General features: G+C 51.3%; 1 protein-coding gene across 3 annotated transcripts in view; it reads right to left on the reverse strand.

Moving 5' to 3' along the window:
* The window catches only part of SCARA5 (scavenger receptor class A member 5), a 130,078-nt gene that overhangs the window by 12,475 nt on the left and 94,940 nt on the right, over nucleotides 1–22,663 (reverse strand). For all 3 annotated transcript variants that reach the window (XR_010339615.1, XR_010339616.1, XM_012435243.2), the window contains one exon: nucleotides 5,015–5,212. Coding sequence is in view for 1 of the 3 variants with exons in the window: in XM_012435243.2 (XP_012290666.2) it covers nucleotides 5,015–5,212 (198 nt within the window). In the remaining 2 variants the exon portion in view is untranslated. The remainder of the gene's footprint in view (nucleotides 1–5,014; nucleotides 5,213–22,663) is intronic.

The raw sequence follows: 22,663 nt of genomic DNA on the forward strand, positions 1-22,663 counted from the left end.
GTGCTGTGATTGAGACAAAGGTGACGGGAGCATAGAGGAGGGTTATTTCCATCTTGGGGGCAGGGTAGCATGGAAGGAGCCAGAAAAGCCTCCTTCAGGGGACGATCATTGAGCTGCTTTTAAAACCTGAGTAGGAGTTCCCTAGCTGAAGAGGAAGGAAAAGGCCTTCCAGCAGGAGGCGCAGCACAGGAGGAGAGGCAGGACATGATACGCACCATCTGTGCCCCAATAACCATCAGCAGGTGCAGTGTGGAGAGATGTGGGGCGGGCAGGGGGCGGACAAAGAAGATCCTTGGGTGCTGAGCTAAGGAAACCCAGCTTGATTCTGAGAGCGATAAAGATCCTCTGAGGACCCAGGCAGGGAGTGAGGTGAGCAGATGCTCCTTTTAGAAAGATCCCTAACAGTCTGAGACCAGCCTGGGCAATATAGTGAGACTCCATTTCTCCAAAATAATAAAATGAAATAATGAGCTTGGCACGCGCCTGCAGTCCCAGCTACTCAGGAGGTTGAGGCAAGAGGATTGCTTGAGCCTGGGAGGTCAAGGCTGCAGCAAGCTACAATTGCACCACGGTATTCCAGAGGGTGGACTCCATGGGTGACAGAGGGAGACCCCATCTCTTAAACAGAGAGAGAGAGAGAGAGATCCCAGCAGCCATGAGAAGGCAGGCAGGCCACAGGAGCTAGCCTGCGGGGTGGTGTCTGTAAGGAGTGGCTCCTGGAGAATTAGAGCCTCTCTGTCCCCTCTCCACCCCAAACCTATAGATAAGTGTGCACAACAGTGCCTGTGCATGCTAACTGCTTGACACGCAGGATCTCCTTTAGCATTTATAGGCATTCTTCAACAGTTGAAGAACCGAAGCTTAGCGAGGTTAGGGAATCCGCTCAAGGCTCCAGCTACAAGGGGCAGATCCGGGGTTCTGATGTGGGTGGTTTGACTCTAGGGCCGGAGCACTAGCCACTGCTCTACCTGCTAATCTCCTAAGGGGAGGACAGCGAGAATGGCGAGGCAGAAGCAGGCTCAAGAAACAGCAGAGGAGGGAACACTGGTGGGATCCGCAGGACTCAGGGGCCAACCTGATGTGGGAGAGGGAGTGGTGACAGCCAAGAGGTGGCCCAGGGTTCTGGCTGGGATGGGGTCTGATGGGTGGGATGGTGCTGGTGATGGTGACGAGGGAGGCACGGATCTGTGGGAAGGAGACGTGTGCCGTCACGACAGTGCTGCTGGAGGAGCCCATGGAGCGTCCGAGTGCAGCTGTCGGGAAGGTCACCGGACACTCGGGTCTGGAGCGGCACTGAGCACTGTGACAGAGGGAAGAGCTTGGGGGTGACTGAAGCCCCAGGTGTGGAGGCAGCCTCCAGAGAGAGTGCGCAGAACGCAAGGACAATGGAGGCGGGGAGTTGGGGTGCTGGGAGAGGAAACTGTCAGGAAAGAGGGGAGGGGCGTGAGAAGGCCAGGAGGCAGAGCAGAGGGACCTGGGAGGCTCCTTCAGGCTTGACAGTGGACGAGCTGGCAGTGGGGCTGGGGCACCAGCGGGTAGGATACTGGCAGGTGGCTCTGCCTGTCACCAGGAGTGGTGGCCTTCCCTCCTCTCGGCCCCATGGCTACAACGGCATTAGAGCCCTTGGCATGTGGTTTAGAATCCCCCTCTCCACTATCCATGCTGTGGCCAGGGCTGGGCTTGTCAGCTCCGTCCCTCAGCCCTGCAGCTGGCCTGGCCTATGGCACCTGGAAACTGCTCATAGAGGAGGAGGAGACCATGGGTGCAGCCTGCCCAGGCCCCTATGGCCCTCTGTATTTTTTTTTCCTTTTCTTTGTTTGGAGACGGAGTCTCACTCTGTCACCAGGCTGGAGTGCAATGGCGTGACCTCAGCTCACTGCAATCTCTGCCTCCTGGTTTCAAGCAGTTCTCCTGCCTCAGCCTCCCAAATAGCTGGGACTACAGGCACGTGCCACCACGCCCAGCTAAATTGTTTTGTATTTTTAGTAGAGATGGGATTTCATCATGTTGGCCAAGATGGTCTCAATCTCTTAACCTCGTGATCTGCCTGCCTTGGCCTCCTAAAGTGCTGGGATTACAGGCGTGAGCCACCGCACCCAGCCGACCCTCTGTACACCTCCAGTGACTCCTGGCTGCAACCAGCCAAGGTCTCCAATAGCACCTGGGACTCGTCAGGGCACCATGATAGGGAAATAACGGTGCAAAAAATGGGGCATTAGTGAAAGCAAGTCCAGCTTCCCATCAACCAGTTTAAAGAATCAAGTGGCAAGCTTAGAGCTCCCCCACATGTGTGAAGAGGAACAGAGATCGGGGAAAGAAAGAAGCCACAGAGTCGACAGGATTGCTGGCCTGGCACGCGCAGGCCATCTGCTGCCTTTTCACCAACTGACAGTCAGGCTAACATGACGTGTGACCTTCAGACTACCTATTCTGCCTTCTTGAAAAGAATTTATATTGAACCAAGTTGCTTCTCATAGAGAAAACAAAAAAAAGAATTTATAATGTTTTTTCTGAAAAGGTTTTACTGCCACTTATTAGGAAGAAGCCTCCTTTGGAGCTCGAAATGGGAATTTGAGGACTGTTCCTATTCTCACCAACAATAACAGTGGTTTTCCTTAGCCAAAACCGTCTGGGATCCTGCCCCAAGCCTGTGGGAGAACAGTATTCTTTCCTGGGGGGCTGCCCTCCGTGGTGCTGGACCCCTTCGAACTTGCCCCTCAAACTCTGCCCCTTAAAACTGCACTCCCTGCCGGCTGCTTGGCAGATTTCAGCAAGGTCACTGTAAGGTCTTTTAGGCTGACTGATGACACCATGGATGCCATGGCAACCCCCGTGACCCACACTAACACCTCTGGATGGCCTCCTGGAATTAGAAAATCTGAAGTAACTGGAAGACCACGAAAAAGGGAAGAATGATCAACCCCTGTGGTGCCAAATTAACTTGAGACATTCTTCTACTGTTCCTTCTTCCCGCCTCAGTTGATAAGGCAATTGGACTTTGTAACTGACCTTGGTCAACCTTGTGACTCCAGACCCTAGACCCCCTCCCAGCTTGCAAAAACCACCCTAAACTGTAACTTCTGCAACTTTCCACTGCCCACCCCAAACCTATACAACCAACTCCTATCCCACTGCCCTCCACGGACTCTTTGGACTCAGCCTGCCTGCACCTGGGTGAATAAACAGCCATGTTGCTCACAGAAAGCCTGTTTGGTGGGGTGGTCTCTTCATTCAGAGCATGTGTTCTAACAGTCACATTCAGTCAATTACCAATGAGATCTATGGGATGAGATTCAGAGCAAGAACTGCAGCAGCCCCGCATAGGGATGAAGAACAAGGTGGCTGGGAGGAGCGGAGGCTTCCACCTCCAGTCTGGATGTGACCTGGCTCCGAGGTCCCCATCTGGAAAGGACATGCCACTCTCTCCCCTCACCCTATGCTATGGGTCCCTGTAGCCACTGAGCACAGCAGGTTGGACAGAGAGGACCTCAGGCAATTCAGCAGGTACGCCCCACTCTTCATAACATCGGGAACCCTGCAGTCAGAGGGCTGCTGTCCACAGGTCACCAGCAGGCCTGGTGACTGGGTGTAAGAGGATCAGCCCCAATCCCTCCCCACACCCACCTGGACTTCTCCACAACTGAGCAGCAACATCTTAAATCCCAGGGGGCCCAGGCTGGGAGACCCATCACAGGGGCTGCAGGCTCTTTAGTTGCAGACAGGACACCAAGACCCGGGGTGCAGAAGCGACAAGCCAGAACATGCTGCCAAGGGACAGCTCACTACTGAATGGGTGTGGGGAGTGCCGGGTTTGTGCATGTGGGACCAGTGTTTTAGTTGTGAGTCGACACAAGAGTCTCTGATCCATCAGGAAATAAACACAGGGTTCGAATCAGCCAACTACCTAGGAAGGGTCTGTGCCCCTTCCTCAGAGGCTCCTGTGCCATCTGTGGGAAGGTCAATGTGCTTCTGTGTGTCAACAGGAAAGCAGCCAGAATGATGACGGCTTTCCAGACCTTGTCATATGAGGACAAGGTGAATATCTGGGGATGTTCACCTGGAGAAGAAAAGACTCAGAGAGGCAGAGACAGCCCAGCAGAGTGGTTCAAATACAGACTCCTAAGACACCTGCTTGGGTCTAAACTCCGGGTCTGTCGTTTGCTAGCTGTTCGACCTTGGACAGGTTACTCAACTTCTCTGAGCCTTCATTTCCTCATTTGGAGAACAGGGATGGCTGCGCATGGTGGCTTATGTCTGTAACCCCAGCACTTTGGGAAGCCAAGGTAGGTGGACCGCTTGAGCCCAGGAGTTCGAGACCAGTCTGGGCAACATAGTGAGACCTCATCTTTATTAAAAATAAAAAGAAAAATTAGCTGGGCATGGTTAGTAGTCCCAGCTACTCAGGAGGCTGAGGTGGGGGGATCACTGAGCCTGGGTGAACAAGGCTGCAGTGAGCCATGATTGCACCATTGCACTCCAAACTAGATGACAGAACAAGATCCTGTCCCCTCACCAAAAAAAAAAAAAAAAGGAAAAAGAAAAACAGCGATGATACCTGCATACTTCACAGTGCTGTAAAGATGAAATGGGTGGATATTTGTTACGTGTTGAGAACATAGCCTGGCACACAGTGAGTGTCACACAAGTGTCAAGTAATGACGAAAACATGGTAGAGACATGAGAGCAAGTTAGGAAGCTGTGAAGAGCTAGCCCAGGGGAGAGGGACGGCAGCTGAGCCTGGAACACCAGACTGAGGAGGACTGGTAGGAGAAACTGCCAGGATACAGGACTTAGATCAGGGAAAGGAAGAATGTTCTCATCCTCAGAACTGTCTGCTGCCCACCGGAGACAGCTGCCTGGGGCGGGGCAGTGAGTTCTCATTGCAGGAAGCGTTCTGGGAGAGGCTGGGGTCACCTCACAGAACTGCCGTGGAAGGGACTCGGGCTTTGGAGTGGGGCCCAGTCCTGGGATGCGCAGGCCCTCTCCCCACATCCTTTGCCGTCAGAGGCCTTACCTTGCCCAAATCGAGCCGTGCGATACACCTCCTCCACCCCGCGGAAGCCCAGCATACGGCACACCACGTCTCCGTCCTTCTTGTCCCAGCCGTCATCACACACGGTGCCCCAGCGCCGGTCATGGTACACCTCCACGCGGCCCTCGTGAGGGCCTGAGCCGTTCACCAGGCGGATCAGCATCGGGGCCTCCACGGTACCTGCGGGAGCAGCCGACTGTCACTACCCGGCTCTGCACACACCAGGACCCGGCTCCAGGGGCCTTCTCTGACTCCCCCTTCCCCTGGGTAGGAGGAAGAGAGGGCTGGGGCCAGCTATAGCAAGACTTCAGCCCCCAAATCACCCTGGGCCTCTCCTGCCCTTTGCCAGCCTTCTCCCCACCTTTAAAAAAATAGGCTTTTTTAGCAGCACGGTGCTGGTACAAAAACAGACACAGAAATCAACGGAACAAAATAGAGACCCCAGAAATAAAGCCACACACCTACAGACATTTGATCTTCCACAAAGTCGAAAAAGTAAGCAGCGGGGAAAGCGCTCCCTATTCGGTAAATGGCACAGAGATAGTTGGCTAGTCAGATGCAGAAGAATGAAACTGGACCCCTACCTTTCACCTTATACAAAATTATGCAACTCAAGACGGATTAAAGATTTAAATTTAAGACCTCAAACTGTAAGAATCCCAGAAGAAACCCTGGGAAACATTGTTCTGGACATTGGTCTTGGGAAAGAATTTATGACTAAGTCCTCAAAAGCAATTGCAACAAAAACCAAAATTGACAAGTAGACGAGAGAGACCTAATTAAACTAAAGAGTTTCTATACAGGAAAAAAAATCAACAAAGTGAACAGACAACCTACAGCATGGGAGAAAATATTAATATTTGCAAACTATGCATCCCACAAAGGTCTAATATCCAGAACTTGTAAGGAACTTAATTCAACAAGCAAAAAACAACCCCATTGGATCAGAAAGTGGGCAAAAGAGGGGCCGGGTGTGGTGGCTTATGCTTGTAATCCCAGAACTTTGGGAGGCCAAGGCAGGAGGATCACTTGAGGCTAGGATTTCAAGACCAGCCTGGGCAGCATGGGGAAACCCTGTCTCTGCAAAACAATAATAATAAGTTAGCCAGGCATAGTGGCCCATGCCTGTGGTCCTAGCTACTTGGGAGGCTGAGGTGGGAGGATCATTTAAGCCTGGGAGGTTAAGGCTGCAGTGAGCCATGGTTGTGCCACTGGCAACCACTGATCTTTTTACTGTCTCCAAAGTTTTGCCTTTTCCAGAATGTCATAGTTGGAATCATACAGTACAGAGCCTTTTCAGATCGGTGTCTTTCACTTAGTAATAAGTAAGTGAACCTTCACATGTAAGGTTCCTTCATGTCTTTTCATGGCTTGATAGCTCTTTTCTTTTAGGACTCAATGATATTCCGTTGTCTGTGTGCACCATAGTTTATTCATCCATTCACCTACTGAAAAACATCTGGGTTGCTTCAAAGTTTTTGCCTTGATGAATAAAGCTGCTGTAAATATCCACATGCAGGTTTTCATGTGGAAGTCAATTTCACCTCATTTGGGTAAATATCAAGAAGTGTGATTACCGGATTTCTCACCACTGTTCAAGACCCAGTGACCAGCAGCCTCGCCTGCCAGAGAGGAGGGTGTAAGAGAAACAGGAAGCCAAGAATGGTCAAGGCCTTGTGGGCAGGTAGTTTTGCTGTGTCCTGGGAAGTATCTCAGCCTTGAATCGGTCATTCATGTTCATTTTCCCACTAAGCTGTGAGCGTGAAAGTGCTTTAAGCCAGAGAGAGCTGGTGGTGAATTCTGGTTCTGCCACTTACTATCTGCAACTGTGAGACACAGTGGTTCATCAAATCTGAGATGCCACCTGTTGTAGCAGGCACCTCACTGTTTTATGTGCCACTAAGAAGAAAAAAACTCTGTCGGGTAGGTGGCAAATTATGTCAAGTGCTGGATGCTTTCTGATTCCACAGATGTATAAATGTGTGTCACAGATTCAATGAAACGTGGCAATAGACGTGAAGAGCTCAGAAAAGCACCTGGCACACAGTAGGCCCTTTTTACCGGAATGACCTGAAGGTAGTCTCACAACCTCTCTGAGAGCATTTCCCCAACTGCACCATGGGAACATCTGCATTGCAGGACTGTCGTGCAAACACAATGCAACAAAGCGGAAAGGGCAATGCGGGTTTGCTCCCCCTTCTCTCGGGGCTGAGCCCCTGTCATGTTAATCTCTAAACTCAATGCTTAGCACACAGCCTGGCTGGAGACAATGAAAGTAAATGTTTGCAGAATGGAGCAGAGAGTCATTCCTGAGCATTACAGTGCACTGGTTCTCCAAGCGGAAATGTTGGGGACTCAAAGAACACCCGGGCAACTGAAAGAAGCCTTCGGATCATCGCGAAGCCAGGCTTTGGCTGGGGAGTCAGTCTCAGGGCGATACACATGGTCAGTGCCAGAGCTGGGATCACAGCTTGGGTCTCCTGATGTGTGTTCCCACATCATTTTCGCCATCCTGTCCACCCCACTACTCTTGGGGACGATTTCCCCTGCTGGGACCTGAGCGTCCTCACTTGATAAGACACTGGAGTGGTCAGTGGGTCTTATCAAAATCATCAGGAACACCAGATTCTGGGTCCAGCCCAGATGTATTGAAACAGAATCTGGGTGGCAAGAGTGAGGGATCTGTATTTTTCCAAGTGTCCCAAATGATTCAGAGATAACTAGTCTGTGGACTGTGGACTGGCATTTGGATTAGATGATCCATCAGCAAGCTCCCTTCTAGCTCCAACCCTCAGCAATCTAAGGCCAGAGAAGAAACAAAGGCATCTTTTTTTTTAAAGCCAGAAACCACTGGGGTCATGTGGGGTGGGGGTGGACATTGTACTGGAACCCAGTGACAGGTGGGTGACACAATGCAGGAAAATCCCCATGTGAACCGCCAGAGAAAATAGCAAACCTACTCAAGCCCTGCCACCAAAAAACGTGGCACTCCTGGACCTGTGCTATTCCTTTTCCTTCTATTTGGCCAAGTAAAGGAGCTGGGCTGGAAGGAGCCTCCATTTCATGACTGATTTGGCAAAGGCCATCACGGGTCCTGAAGGAGATGGCAGAATTGACATCTGTGCCCCATGAGACGGGAGAGAACTCAGAACTGGCCACGTGCCTGGGCCAAGAAAACCCCAGAAAATTCTGCAGAGGAACCACGGAAGCCACCCCCAGGAAGGATGCTGAAAGACTACAGTGAGAGCACGAGGCATGCCTCCTCTCACTACTGGATGTATTTGCTGCAGCTCCGTCATCCCTGGCTGGGTGACTGCTCTCCCCATGCAGACTGCAAACACAAACTCATGCAGGCTGTCCCCAAACAGTATGAAGCTGTGCAAGAGAACAGAGAGATCCTGGAGAAGAAAAACATGGAGAGGGGCTGGAATTCAGAGGCTGGGTCTGACACCAAGAAGCTCCCCAGGAGCGGTAAGGACAGGCTAATCTGCAGCCAGCAGCACCAAGGAGGACCCAGCTGCTGCACAGGGGCTTGGCCCTGGGTTGGCTGAGGCCAGGCTGTCAGCCCTGCTTTCTCACAGACCTGCCTCACCTCTGGCTGCACAAGGAGGTGTACAACAGAAGCCACAGTGTGGGGTCAGCAAGAAGGGGCAGAAGGACGCTGTGAGTCCCCAAGCAGGCCAGGCAGAGATCAAGGAGTGGGGTCAAAACAACAGGAAGAGGCTGGGTGTGACTAGGCAACGGGGTGGACGGTCAGAGACTCTCTGACTTAGCCTCTCTGTTCTGGCCAACCTGAACTCACCTTGTGCACCTACTTCTTAAGCCAAGTAAGTGACTGAGAGTCTATTAGACAGCTGTGGATATGCTCATGAACAGAGTCCCTGCCCTCAGGGAGCTGACATTCTAGGGAGAGTCTAGCAATATAGCTAGCAAACAAAAACAGAACCATAACCATGGCCAAGTGGTGATAAGAGCATAGATGAGAACAGAAGCACAGGAAGGAAGGGAGTGGAGAGTGAGGCAGGTGCCACCTTGGCTGAGTAGAGGAGGGAGGAAAATGAGAGTGAGGGCAGGCGCCATCTTGGATGAGTGGAAGAGGAAGGAAATGAGAGGGCAGGCGCCATCTTGGATGAGTGGAAGAGGAAGGAAATGAGAGGGCAGGCGCCATCTTGGATGAGTGGAAGAGGAAGGAAATGAGAGGGCAGGCGCCATCTTGGACAGGTGGGCAATGGAGGGAATGAGAGGGCAGGTACCATCTCAGACAGTGAACAAGGAAGAGGGTGGGGAGTGAGGAGAGAGAGGAGGTGCCATCTTGGATGGGTAGAGAAGGAAGACCTTATGTGGAGACCTGAATGAGCTGAGGAAGGACGTGGACTCCCCCACCTCAGAAAACCCCTTTCTATACTCTGGCCTAAGCTTTCCTTGTCTTTTAGATCTCAGCTTAGATGCCTCTTCTCCTTCCCTGGTCCCCACATCTGACAGGGCCCCTTCTAGGTACATGCTTATAGCTTTGTATCATAATTGCTATTGCTATTTACTCTTAGGACACTGTGAGCCTTCTGAGGATCCCGTGACCTGGTACGGGGCCTGGTGCACTGAGATGCCCAGCCTGTGCAAAGGGAAGCTGTGCATGAATGGAGGGACTCATTAATATGGTGGGCAGGTGCTGTCTGGAGGGCACAGCTTTCCAGTGTCCAGGGCTTTGGTGGCAGCCTGAATGGAGAATCCACCATCAGGGCATCCAAATCTCCAGCATCCTCTTGATTACATCACAACCCTTCTAATCACGCACTTGCTGCCTTCTCTTTGTGAGGTGGCTCTGGATTCTGGACCCGGAGCTCAGGCTATTACAATGACCGTACATCTCAAATGGGAGAATGGGGACGTGGCTGTCAAATGATCATGGTGGGTGCGAGAGGAAGTCTGGAAAATGTCATTTGGATGCTGAAATACTGAAATTCCCAAGAGGTTTCAATGTATATAGACATGACAGAAGGATATTTGGAAATAAGACACGTTCAAAAAACTGAAAACATATGATACACATAATTATGGGACTCATGGCATCAATTTCAAGGATGTCTCTGGCCCATGGCCCATGCTTACTATGTACCAAGCGAAGTCATGGCCTGCAGGGCTCCTCATGCTCTCCCCAGTAGGGACCACATTGATCTCAGGAACCGAAAAGTGCCCGCAAAGGGGAAAAAGAACTACAGAGCACCTGGGCGAGGCTGGACAAGGTTCCACTCCACCCACACCCCAGTGTTGGTTCATCAGGCATGGAAGTCTGCTCCTCACCACCTGTCCTCAGATCCCCTAGACTCAGGGCTTCCCCTCATGGTGGAGGATCGCCTGCCCACAGGGTCAACAGATGCTGCATGACCCAGCAGGGTCAACACGAATCTGAAAGCCACACCTTCTCCCCTGGACTCACCCAAATCAGATGGTGCATTTTATTCTAGCTCCACTTCACAGAGCGTGGCCCTAAGCTGTGGATTTTGCATCATTTTCTCCCCACCCAACAACATCTCAGCTCTGTTACCACCTCCCTGTGAAACCACAGGCTGAGGTTTGACTTGCTTATGACGTAGGCTGCCCCAGTTCAGGAACTTGAAGTCTAAATTCAAGAACTTGTGTCTCTGGCTTTCTTTGCCCCGAAGAGGTACAGGGGAGGCTGGCAGGCAGGCAGGAGCCCTTCCCAGAGCTGAGCAATGAGGCCACCTCCAGCAACACACTTGGGGAATCACTAACACCCTCCAATGGCAACTACCCTTTAGCCTGAGAAAGACGTCATGACCTAAGAGGTTTGGGTTTCTGTGGGCAGAGGGTTTAAATTCTGCCTTTTTCCAGCAGTTTCTGCCCCAGGTCAAAGCTTTCCCACCAAGCAGCCAACCACCACTGGGAAATGCTCTTACCCCACAATGCATCAGCCCCCACTTAATCAGACACGGTGACTGAGAGACAGCCACAGCCTGGTCTGTGACGTCCCCAAGACTCTTCCTGTCAGTCCAGGGAGCTTTTTCCTCCAATGCCCCTCAGAGGGTCCCTGCAGGAGGAACGAGGCTACTGGGGTCAGGGAGATGCCTCTCTGTGCACATGGCAGTGGAGGAAAATGAGAGACAGGGACTCTTGATTGTGTAAAACTCAGACACTCCTAGGCTCCAAAGCAAGAGCAGATGCTCCAGTTAGAGGGCAAAGGGCAAGGGAGCTGGCAATGAGCAATGGGACCCCAGGCTTTTGAGGTTGCAGCCACATCCCCTAGTAACTGCCCTTCATTGACTGTGAGGCCCCTTCACCTCCTCCTTGGCATCACACCTCATTGAGCCCTGGAAAATCCTTCCTGAGCAAATGAGGATCCGCAACCCTGAAGAAAGCCCTGCCCCATACCGCTCCTATGTGGATTTCTGCTTTGCGCCCTTCAGGTGAGGGCATTAGGTGCAGAGACTATCACACTCTTCCTCTTGTTCTGGATCCCTAAGCTGCAGACTGGGGTCTACCTGTCCATGCCTTCATGGTTTGCAAGCTGAGAGGATGGTACTGACTGCAAGGCTGGTCCCCACCAGCTCTGTGCAGGAATGGCACTGGCATGTAGCATCACTTGGCTGGAAAACCCAAGCTTAAGGGAGACACCAAGAGCTGTTCCTTACTAAAAACAGGGAGGACAAGGGGAGGCTGTTCTTGACAGCTTGTTCCAATCCCCATCCCACAAGTCTTGGGCAGAGCTTTTTCTTGAAATGCCCACCCCCACCCTCCATAGCAGAGACACCCAGATGTCTCTGTTCCTCTTTTCCCTGCTGCTTCAGAACTGGGGACTGTGAGCCTGAGATGGAGCAGGGACTCCTTTTAGGGGCCTGCCAGACCCCCAAACATGAAAATAAAAAAAAATCTTGAGTTTCTTCAAGGGAAATTCTAGGCACCTAGCTAGCCCTGAGAAGCAAATGAGCGAGTTCATAAGAAAGAAATAGTAGCTTAAAACAATAGTCAAGGCAATTAGAGTCATCAGATGTTTTGCTCTCTATAGAAACTAGAGAACATCTTAACATATGTCCCTGAGGTGTTTTTCAGAAACCCAGAACTGAGTGGGTTTTCCAGCATGTACACCTCAAATGAGGGGAAACTGAGGCCTGAACACTGACTGACTGACTGACTGATTTTTTTTTTTTTTTTTGAGACCAGGTCTGGCTCCGTCACCCAGGTGAGGTGCACTGGCATGATCTCAGCTCACTACAACCTCTGCCCCCCAGGCTTGAGCCATCCTCCCGCCTTAGCCTCCCAAGTAGCTGGGACTACAGGGTACCTGCCACCACGTCCAGCTAATGACTGTGTTCTTTATTCTGTATTCTCCACTGCTACAAAATAAAGGGGAATTCCAGGCACATAGCTAGCCCGAGGACCTGGAGGAAGTCACATCCATAGTCCAGACCTTAACATTCCTTTCTGCTGAACCCAAGTTGTTAGGCAAATTTTCTCTTCCTTAACCAATTGCAAATCGGAAAGTCTTTGAAGCCACATAGGACCTTGAAGCCCTTGCTTCCAGATTTCCCACCTTTCAAAGCCAAACCAATGTATAACATCCATGTATTGACTGACAAATTTGCGTGTAACTTCTGCTCTCCTGAAATTTACACGTGCCTTTAAACAGCCTTGCTTGTAAGCCACCCAGGAGATTGAGTCTTAAGCGTGAGCTACCAAATTCTCTTCGCTTGGTGTCCTGCAAATAAACACCATCCTTCTTCCCACTGGAAAATTTCAGTGTGGATGTCTGGCTTTACCATGCCAGGCAAGAAGATCCCACTTCGGTTTGGTAACAAGCCCCATCACCCTTTGATACAGAGAAGCAGAGAGAGAAAAGTGCTGTCACCTCAAAGCCCAGACCAGAGCCTCACTGCCTGGTCTCACTGGTTAACCCTATGGGACAAAAGCAGCTTGAGGGAACATAGGCGGGAGACTGGGCCCTGGCTATGCAGCCTCCTTGCTGTCTCTCAGATCAAGGGGCTCATTTTTTCACGCCACAAGTTTTCTGGAGTGTCAGTTCCAACCTCTGCTTGGAGCTCTCTGCCTCGCTGCAGCCCCAGACCACAGCACCTGCCTCCCCATTCCTTGACCTGTTGTATTGAGCCTGCCCTTCACTCAGGCCACGCCTGGAACCAACCCCATGGTCCTCAGCCACCCTCCTGCTGCAGGCCCCAGATCTCTCAGAGCTTGAGCTGGTTCCCTAGTAAAGAGGGTACAGCTGAGGCACAGATGAGGCCAGGTCATGAAGAAGATCAAGGCATGGCGCTGGACAAGGAAACTGCATCTTCTCAGGATATCACCAGGAACAACCTCCATTAACTTAGTTGTCGGCAACAGATGTCCCATTACTTAGTGCCTGGGGTGACTTGTAGGTAATTACGACACAGTCTTTGAGCTTTTTCCAGTCATCAAAAATGATGGCGAAGCAAAGCATTTGCCAGCTGGTAGAGACTTGAAGATGACATAGTCCACACTCTTTGTATAGCGCATGTGGGAGCAGAGGCCCAGAGAGGTGACTTGCCTGCCTTGCTCAAGTCATCTCACAGCTAGCAGAAGAGCTGGGGCCTGAACTTGAGACTTAACCCTTGGGCCAGTTCTCCATCCACACCCTCCTTTCTTTCCCAGAATTCTTTCTTCAGAAGATCTCTTAGCATGGTCTGCCAATTTGCATCACGACTTTGATGTAAGATACCTTTTGATGGAGCAGTTACATGGAAAACAATCACTTTAACTCTGGAACTGCAATGCTTCTAACAAAAATTCATAGAAACGCCTTGGTTTCTCCTGAGGCTTATGGGAGAACCAAGAAGGCAGGGTTGCCCTTGTGAAGCACAGCTATTGCCGAGTTTGTATTTGAAGATGAACGTGTCAACGATGGCAGGCAAAGGAAGGATAAACCAGCCTTAGCTTTTGAGGAAAGTGATCATATTCGTTAAAGTCCAGGGTGATTCTTCTTGTGCACAGATTTGCAGCACTAAAAATGCGTTATCTGTTTTAATTCTTTATGCATATTTTGTCAATGTCTGTATTTATTTTTTCAACGGCGTATTTATTTACCCATCCAGTTGCAGGTACGGAATTACTACCACTTTCCAGGATTGCGCCCGGTACGGCGATGCAAGGACAAGTAAGTGTCTTTGTCCCAGACTCATTCAAATGAACAACAGTTTAAAACGGATAAGAAAGATCACAGAGTGTCAAAGCTGGCAGAGAACTCAGGGGCTCCATCGGCCAAAACCGAAACTGAGGTTCAGAGAGAAGTCACCAGCCATTACCGGGATGCCAGATCCTTCTCTTTTGAGACCACTGCTCTTCCCATTGTGGCCACTTTTAGTAACATACCATATATCAAGAGAAGACGGTTTCAGGTTAAACCAGCAGGGCCCAGGGCGGAGCAGGCTGGCACTCCTAGGACCACATGGCACTGCTCTCCATCTGTGAGGGTTACAAGCACATATCCTATTTTCCCCTGGACACAGGGACCATGTCTTGTTTGTTCACGGCCCTGCAACTCTTCACATGACACGTGGCTGGCTGAGGGGCTGAATTAAGGCTGAATAGATGGCGTGGAGGGCAATGGGTGGATGCGTGCATGACTTTGTGAGCAAGCATGATCTGAATCCCCTTCTGAATGCCTCTGGATTCCTGTTCCTCCCTGGTTCCACTCTAAACCTCTGGTGCCTGCATGTCCAGAATGGGTGCTGTTCTCACCCATGGATCCCACTGGGAGGGGCGGGAAAGGTGCTACCCCAGCATGGAGGCCACAGCTTGCTGTGCGCACAGTGACTCGGGGCCTGACCCTGGATTGCATCGATTTGCGCTGCCCTACTGCCAATCTTCTAGATCCTCACCTTGCTAACTGATCTCCAACCATGTGCTGACCCATGGGGATGCACATGTATTTCACCTTATCTCTTCTTTGGATGCAAAAATGTGGCGAGGCAGACCCAGTCTGTCCCAGCAGGTGTGGGTCTGAAGCAGGCAGCGTGGTGGGGTGAGGGGGGCCCAGGGCAGAGACGGGACGGGCAGGGCTGGTCCAGGCATGCTGCTAGTACTCTCATAAGTCTGAGCGGCACCAGGACACACGCTCTTCCTCATTTCTCCACTGTCATATGGGCTTTTCAAGGGATCAGTGACAAAGGCTCTGTAGCCAGGCTCTCCTGATCCTCAACCTTGGCCTATAAAGACATGAGACTTGTCTATATAGACGTGAACAAACACTAATATAGTTTCTAGCAGCTCAAGATTCCACCCCTAGGATGACCTGGCCCCACTTAAAGAGGCTGCCTGAGAAAATGCAAGACTACCAAGAGAATTTCCTGTGTGTTCCAGCCAGCGCCTGAAGACGGGCCCTGTCCCCGGCCGCTGTGGGAGTGCAGAAGCTTCACTGTGATAAGTGCCAGTTGTCAGACCCAGATGGGTCTTCCATAAATCAGCTCCTTTCCTGACCTTTTTACTTCCCTGACTCTACAGAGTCCTCTCTTCCTCCTCCCTAATCCCTCATTTTCCCTTAAAATCCCTGTTACCTCTGTACACATCGAGGTGGCATTCAGTTCACGCTGGACTCTTCCTGCTGCAATAGTTACCGCTGACTACAATCTGTTCTTATCACTGTAACTAGGGTCCAGCTTTGTCTGGCTTAGATGTCAGATGTGGTTAGACCATGGCTCTCGACAGGCTGGTCGGGTGTGTGCCGTGCTCACAGTCCGTGGGCACTGCCTTCCACGTGGGAAAGACCATGAATCGTTGCCCTGACTCAGTTCTGTCCAAGCCACTCTGATGAAGATTAGCAGGGCCACCTCTCCCAGGAGTCCAAACTGGGGAATATGGAGACAGCCAAGCAGACACAAAGAGATAGAGAGGCAGGGACGGTGGAATCATACACCATGTTGGAGAAGAAGCCTCCCGGTGCAAAGCTGGGCCCAGGGCAGTGGCCCCCAGAACAGCCTTGGATTCCGAGTGACCTTCTCATGACAGGATTCGCAAGGCCCACCTGTGGCACTAGGGATCCTGATCATCCCAAGTCTCCCTGCTCATCCTCATTACTTGAAATGACCTGAACCAGTATCTGATCCTTGGGACTGGAAGAGCCTGAAGAGGGCACCTGTGAATCCCACGCACCCATCTGAGAACTGACCAGCTACTTGCCTCCGTGGGTCCTGGGAAATTAGGAATTTGCATGGCGTCAAATGCTGCCATGGTGATTCCTATGGGGAGACAACTCAAGGGGGTGGAAAGAGAAGCCTGGGCCAGGCACGGTGGCTCACACCTGTAATCCCAGCATTTTGGGAGGCCGAGGCGGGTGGACCACCAGGTCAGGAGGTCAAGACCATCCTGGCCAACATGGTGGACCCCCGTCTCTACTGAACATACAAAAATTAGCTAGGCGCGGTGGCGGGCACCTATAATCCCAGCTACTCAGAAAGCTGAGGCAGGAGAATCGCTTGAACACAGGAGTCAGAGGTTGCAATGAGCTGAGATCGCGCCACTGCACTCCAGACTGGTGACAGAGCAAGACTCCATCTCAGAAAAAAAGAGCCATCTGGACTTATGAGCAGGGTCGGAATCCAGCTCCACCATGGGCCAGAAGTGACCTCTCCACACCTCAGCTCTTCCTAAAATGGGTATCACAGTGGCAGCTGGGAGCAACAGGACATGTCGAGAACTTGGCACTTAGCGTGAGGTCCCATCACTGTGAGCTCCCACCCCAGCCAGCTGGCAGTCCTCCCAGCAGCAGGTAGGTCAGCTCCAAGGGTCCCCATGTTTGGGATGGCTTGGAGGGCCCGTAACGGAGCAGGGATGTGTCCTTGAAAGTCTCTTTGCACCCGTGGGAAGCAGGAACAAAAAGGCTCATCCCCTGAATTGAACTAGTCTCCTCCTGACTTCCTCTGTTCTCCCCAGGGCTCGGTTCCTGGCTCCTTAGCATATTAGGGGAGGCGGAGACCAGGGTGATCGTGAGGCAGAAGACTGGCTCCTGCTGTCAGCAAATTTCCACACCTCAATGCAAACTGGATGTTATTGGTTAAGCAAGGCAGCTCTGGAATGGCCCAGGAACGCAATGCTAGGGCTGCGACCACGCTTCAGCTCCTCCCGCAGACCTTAGAAATCTACTACGTGGGGATTCTCCTCTCAAAACAAACATTTCTTTGCTCTCTTTGTTTTGTAAATATGTACATCAGACAAGCAGGGTCCCAGGCAAAGCAGGCTGGGTCTTACCCCAGATGCCCCTGAGCCCTGGAGCTGGAAGGGGTCTTGGACCTTGGCCTTGAACTCCTCCCCTCTACTTCAAACACAGAGAGCCTCTCCTCTCTTAGCACAACGGACAGCTGCTCATCCTGCCTCTGGGAATGGAAAGGAACCCAACAGCATCTCTGGGGAATGCATTCCAGGATTTTCAAGGTGGCATCTGGTTTCACATACTCGGCCCTGGCATCTCTGGACATCCCCAGGGTTTTGCATCCAACAATTCCCTACCTTATTTTACACAATGTGCTTGGGGCTTCATGGCTATCATCGGGGTGTGAGACGACGAATAGCCTTCAACTTCTTTCAGCGCAACTGAGCAAGTGTTTCATTACTACCCCCCAGCGGGTTTAGGAGGACTGCGTAATGGCCAATGGCTGCCGTCTCTCAGAACTGGCTTCCAGGGCTCGGGTAACCTCAGAGCTACCTACCGCCAGCGGAGCTTGTCCACACCTGGCTCAGAGCCATCCTCAAACCCAGAGACAACACAGCCAAGTTCTGGGCAGTACCCAGGACAGAGTTCAAGTCAGCATAAAAAGAAAAGAGAACGAACGTCTGTCTGCTGAGGTCCTGTCGTGCACATGCTGGGCTCTGCGCTGCGTTTGCTCATTTCTTCTTCGCAGCCGCTCCATGGGTTAGTTATTACGGCTCATTTAACAGAACAGAAAATGGGCCCAGAAAAGCCAAGTAAAAATCTGCTCAGGGTCACACAGCTGCCACATGGCAGAGTCACAGAGAAGAGAAGAAAGGCTTGTTATTTTCAATCCACAGAGGCGACACTCAGGCTGAATACTTAAGACAAATATTTAATACCGCCCTCTCCAAACATAAAGTGCTTTTCATCCATCTCACAACAGCCCTATGGGGTCTGCCGGATCCTCTATTCTCAGGCTTAAGGGAATGAATCTTAGACTTAAAGCAGTAGCTCCAGTCTTGACTATATCTAGGAAGCACCTGGAAAGCTCTGAAACCCATCAGTGCGAGGGGCCAGTTTTGAACAATTCATAGGTGATCTCAGTGCACAGCCAAGGCTGAGAAGCACCGTGAGAGAGCGTGGATCTGGGATCAAGCCCTGGCTACACAACTCCCCCGTTGATGGGCCTTGTAAGTAAGGCAAGAGATGTCACCACCTCTGAGAAGGCTTCCGTGATTGTGGCCCCAGTATGTGCTCCCCACTAATGAGAAATCCTACACTGTGATTCCCTCTTCCATGTCTCTCTGCACTCCCTGCAGGGAGTTGTGAGAAGGCAGCAACCATTCTGCATCTTTGTGGTTCCAAATTGCATCCCTGCAAAAAACAGAGAGCATGGCATATTCCAGTGCTCAACAGAGGGTGTGGAATGAATGAATGAGTAGGGGAATAAATGAGTGGGGGAATGACTGGGGGGATGAATGAGTGGGGGAATGAATGACAGGGAATGAATGACTGGGGGAATGAATGACTGGGGAAAGAATGAGTGGGGGAAGGAATGAGTGGGGGAAGGAATGACTGGGGGAAGGAATGAGTCGGGGAAGGAATGACTGGGGGAAGGAATGACGGGGAAGGAATGAGTGGGGAAGGAATGACTGGGGGAAGGAATGACTGGGGGAAGGAATGACTGGGGGAAGGAATGAGTGGGGGAAGGAATGAGTGGGGGAAGGAATGAGTGGGCGAAGGAATGAGTGGGGGAAGGAATGACTCGGGGAAGGAATGACTGGGGGAATGAATGGATGAATGGACTCACAGCATTGGAGGGGCTCTAAGAATGGAGCTGGTCACTAACTATCCCAGAACCTGCTTGGCTGTGTATAGGGAACTTTGCATCTACAGAAAAGAAGGAAGGCCCACCCTCAGCCTGGAAGATTGCAGCTCCTATATGTTTGTTTTCCCTGCCTTCCAGTCCCCCTGCCAGAGCACAACAAGGGGAAGGAAAGGAGGTCGTGGAGAATAGAAATAAACACACAGGGCTGGGAAAATAGGCTCTGATTTTCTGCAGCTGCAGAGTAGAGCCCTGGGGATAATTCGGACCATCTGCCCATTAAGGAAGTTGAACTTTCCTTCTCTTGTAAAGAAAGAACTCTGCGGCACAGGGGCTCTGCTGAGGCGACACTGCTCACGGGAAATGTGATCCACATGGGAAGGACCGGGCCATCCCAAAAGCAAAAGAAGGAATTTCTGATCAGGCTCTCCGGGAGGGCATCGCTTTCAAAACGTGGTCTGGCCTGTGGGTGTGCTTTATAAAATGCTATTTCCTAATGGGAATCTGCTCTTAATACTTCCATTTATGACTCTTCAAAGCACTTTTATTAGCGAGTCTCGTGGGGTCTTTGCTGCCCTGCCCTAAGTGGGGTGGTGTTAGTCCCATTTTACAGGGGAGAAAGCTGAGACTCAGAGAAGTGGCGTGCCTCTCTCCAGGTCACATGGTAAAGCAGCCACGCCAGGACTACACCTGGATTTCCAAAGTGCTGTGTCTCCGCTTGGGGGTCGCATGAGGGACTTGGGACTTTGCTGAGTAGAAGGAGCAACAGAAATATCTCCCACATTGTCACTGCCCTGAGGCTCGTACTGGACTTTTAAAAACTGTGGCCTCCCCTCTGTGTCTCCCCAGCTGTGCTTCCTGTTCTCTGGAAACTGAGTTTGCTCTGATTTTGCTACTCCCAGCTACCCGGTGCTAAATTAAAAAAGTGATCAAATAATAAATGAAGAGCTCTTCCTGCCCAGGCCCGAGCCAGGAGCTCACCCCGTCACAGCAGGAGGAGGCCGTTAAGGCCCAGAAGCTCTGCTTAGAGCTGGATTTGTAGGAATGGCCTGGGTGGGCCAGTGAGTTCTATTCTTTCCTAAGCTCCTGAAACTCAGCGGGCAGGGAGAGGTCAGAGTCCACTGACCTTTAGGACCAGAAAGAAATGCTGGAGAGCCCGGAGAAAACGGCGATGCTGTGTTTGTTTCATCAGGCCTGCAGCCCTCCTGCTGACATCCATAAGGCAGTCTTCTTGAAGGCTCAGCTTCATGTGCCCAGGGCTAGTGGCCCTTCCTGGAGGGCTCTGCCACCCCCTCTGCCTTCGCTCCCTCCATCCCCTCCCAGCTCATGTTCCCATCCCAGTTCTCTTCCTCCTCTAGGTTCTAGGTCTGAATCCCCTTTCTGGGATGCTTCTCCACCCCTGCACTGTAAGTCCTCAAAGGTCGGGACTGCCTTGAGAACCAAGTTTACCCCTCTCTAACTCTAGGACCTTGGGCGAGGAAGGTGACCTCCCAGTCTGGTTCTGTCCTCAGTTAGGTGGGATGACGACATACCCGAGAGTTCTGAAACACGCAGGAGCTCAGAGACCCGGGTGGTCATCTCTCAATAGTGTTGAATTCCATACGATCCCTGAGGACCATGGCGGGGGACCCAGGCATTGTGGCAAGTGACTTTCCAAGCCTCTGAGTTAGCGTGAAAGCCAGCCATGTACCCCTCCTGCCACCGTGGCCCCAGGACCTCCCAGGGAGGTCTATTATGGCTTTGCCTGTCTCTTTCTTCCATCTGAATTCGGCAAATGCCTCCCTAAAGAAAAGAGGCTGAAACCCAGCCCCAGCGGAAGTAAGTCCACCTAGACAGCTGGCCCCAAGTACCCTCCAAGGATGGCTTCCATGTCAAAGGACAGAGGGCACCTAGGGCTGTACTGTGAAGTTCACACAGTGGCAGTGAGAGTGGATCAGTGACATCAAAGGCTCCCCGGACCTCCCAGACTCAATCCACAGAGCCTGCAGCTGCACTCACTCCCTGCATAACAGGAGCTGGGGTCACGGAGAGTAAGCACAATTCCCAAGTTTGTTTGAAATGCATTCTAAATAAACAGTTCAACCACTCTTGGTTTTCATGTGCATCTCAACATAAAACTTTTCTTTGTTCAAAACCCACATCAAAGACCCCAGCGTCATTTCTTTCGCTGGGTTTTGTAAATGATTCCGTGTTCACCTTCATCTGAGGTTGGTATTACTAAGACAGTTTCCTTGCAGGGCAAATCCCCCAAACCACTGGATATCTGCCAGGGAATTGGGGATGCCATTCCCCGGCAGGAAGGGAAGGGCGGCACCACGGGCTTGGCTGCCTGTCTAAGCAGAGAAGTGGAAACAGAGCAGGCAACGCACATACGATGAATAGGGATGAGGCAGCCGGCAGACTGGCCACCTCAACTGATGCGTGCAATGCCCCTCCTAGATAATGCATCACAGCAGCCAAGCCTCCCAAGTCCCCCACACACACCTGGCTGCTAACTCTGAACATGAACTCCACACTGCCTTGTTTATTTTTTTCCAACTAGCAGTTCTTCCCGGGCTTTGGCCCTGATTCCTGCCTTCGGTTAGCATATATTCAGAATACAAATATCAGTGGCCCTGTTAATGGCCTTTTAGGATTCCCAAGGGGGAGTTTCATTTCTCCTTGCCTAAGCATTTTTTTTCCCTGCCAGGGCACGGGCCCAGCGCTTCTCTCTCTCCCTCTGGCCAGGGATGCTGAAAATACCTTTTAAAGAGATGAACATAATGCAGCAAGCTCATCTGTGCCTGACTCCTCTGCACATCCTTATTTCTTTAATTTATTTTGAGTTGGAATCTTGCTCTGTCTCCCAGGATGGAGTGCAATGGTGCAACCTCAGCTCACTGCAACTTCCACCTCCTGGGTTCAAGCGATTCTTCTGCCTCAGCCTCCCGAGTAGCTTGGCTTGCAGGCACCTGCCACTAAGCCCAACTGATTTTCGTATTTTTAGTAGAGACAGGATTTCGCCACGTTGGCCAGGCTGGTCTCGAACTCCTGACCTCAGGTGATCCACTTGCCTTGGCCTCCCAAAGTACTGGGATTACAGGCATGAGCCACCATGCCTGGCCTGCATATCCTTATTTGACCACCTGACTTCTCAAAGGGGCCAGGCCTTTAATTTTTCCAGTTCCTCTTAAATCTGTGTGAAGCCATCAAACCACATACAGCATAGATTAGTCGGAATCAAACTGTTTTCTGCACATGGGAATGTGGAAGCTCCCATGGAAGGGATCACTGGGAGCTTTCAGGAAGAGTCACTGGATTTGTTTTTGGAAGGCTTAAGATGGGATCTTGGCAAACCAAAACGCCTGGAAGGCCAGATTCCATCCTTTTTACAAAACAGGGGAAAAAAAGGGAATTGTGGCCAGAGAGGCTGAGAGATTAGCCTCAGGCCACACAGCCAGTGGGGTCAGAACAGGACTTAGATTTGAGGTTTGCTACTGTGATGCTGATAGAAGAAGTATCTGGTCTTCATCTCCAGTTCCCAGGCAGAGCTCCTAGAATTCTTGTAACTTCTTAAACAGTAAGAGTAAGAGGAGCATCTCTTGTGAGAATCTGTTTTGTTTTGTTTTTTTTCCCTACTCCTGAAATAGCTCTG

Source organism: Aotus nancymaae, unplaced genomic scaffold (assembly GCF_030222135.1).
Source record: "Aotus nancymaae isolate 86718 unplaced genomic scaffold, 86718_ANA_hifiasm-v0.15.2.pri h1tg000079l, whole genome shotgun sequence".
NCBI lineage: Eukaryota > Metazoa > Chordata > Mammalia > Primates > Aotidae > Aotus > Aotus nancymaae.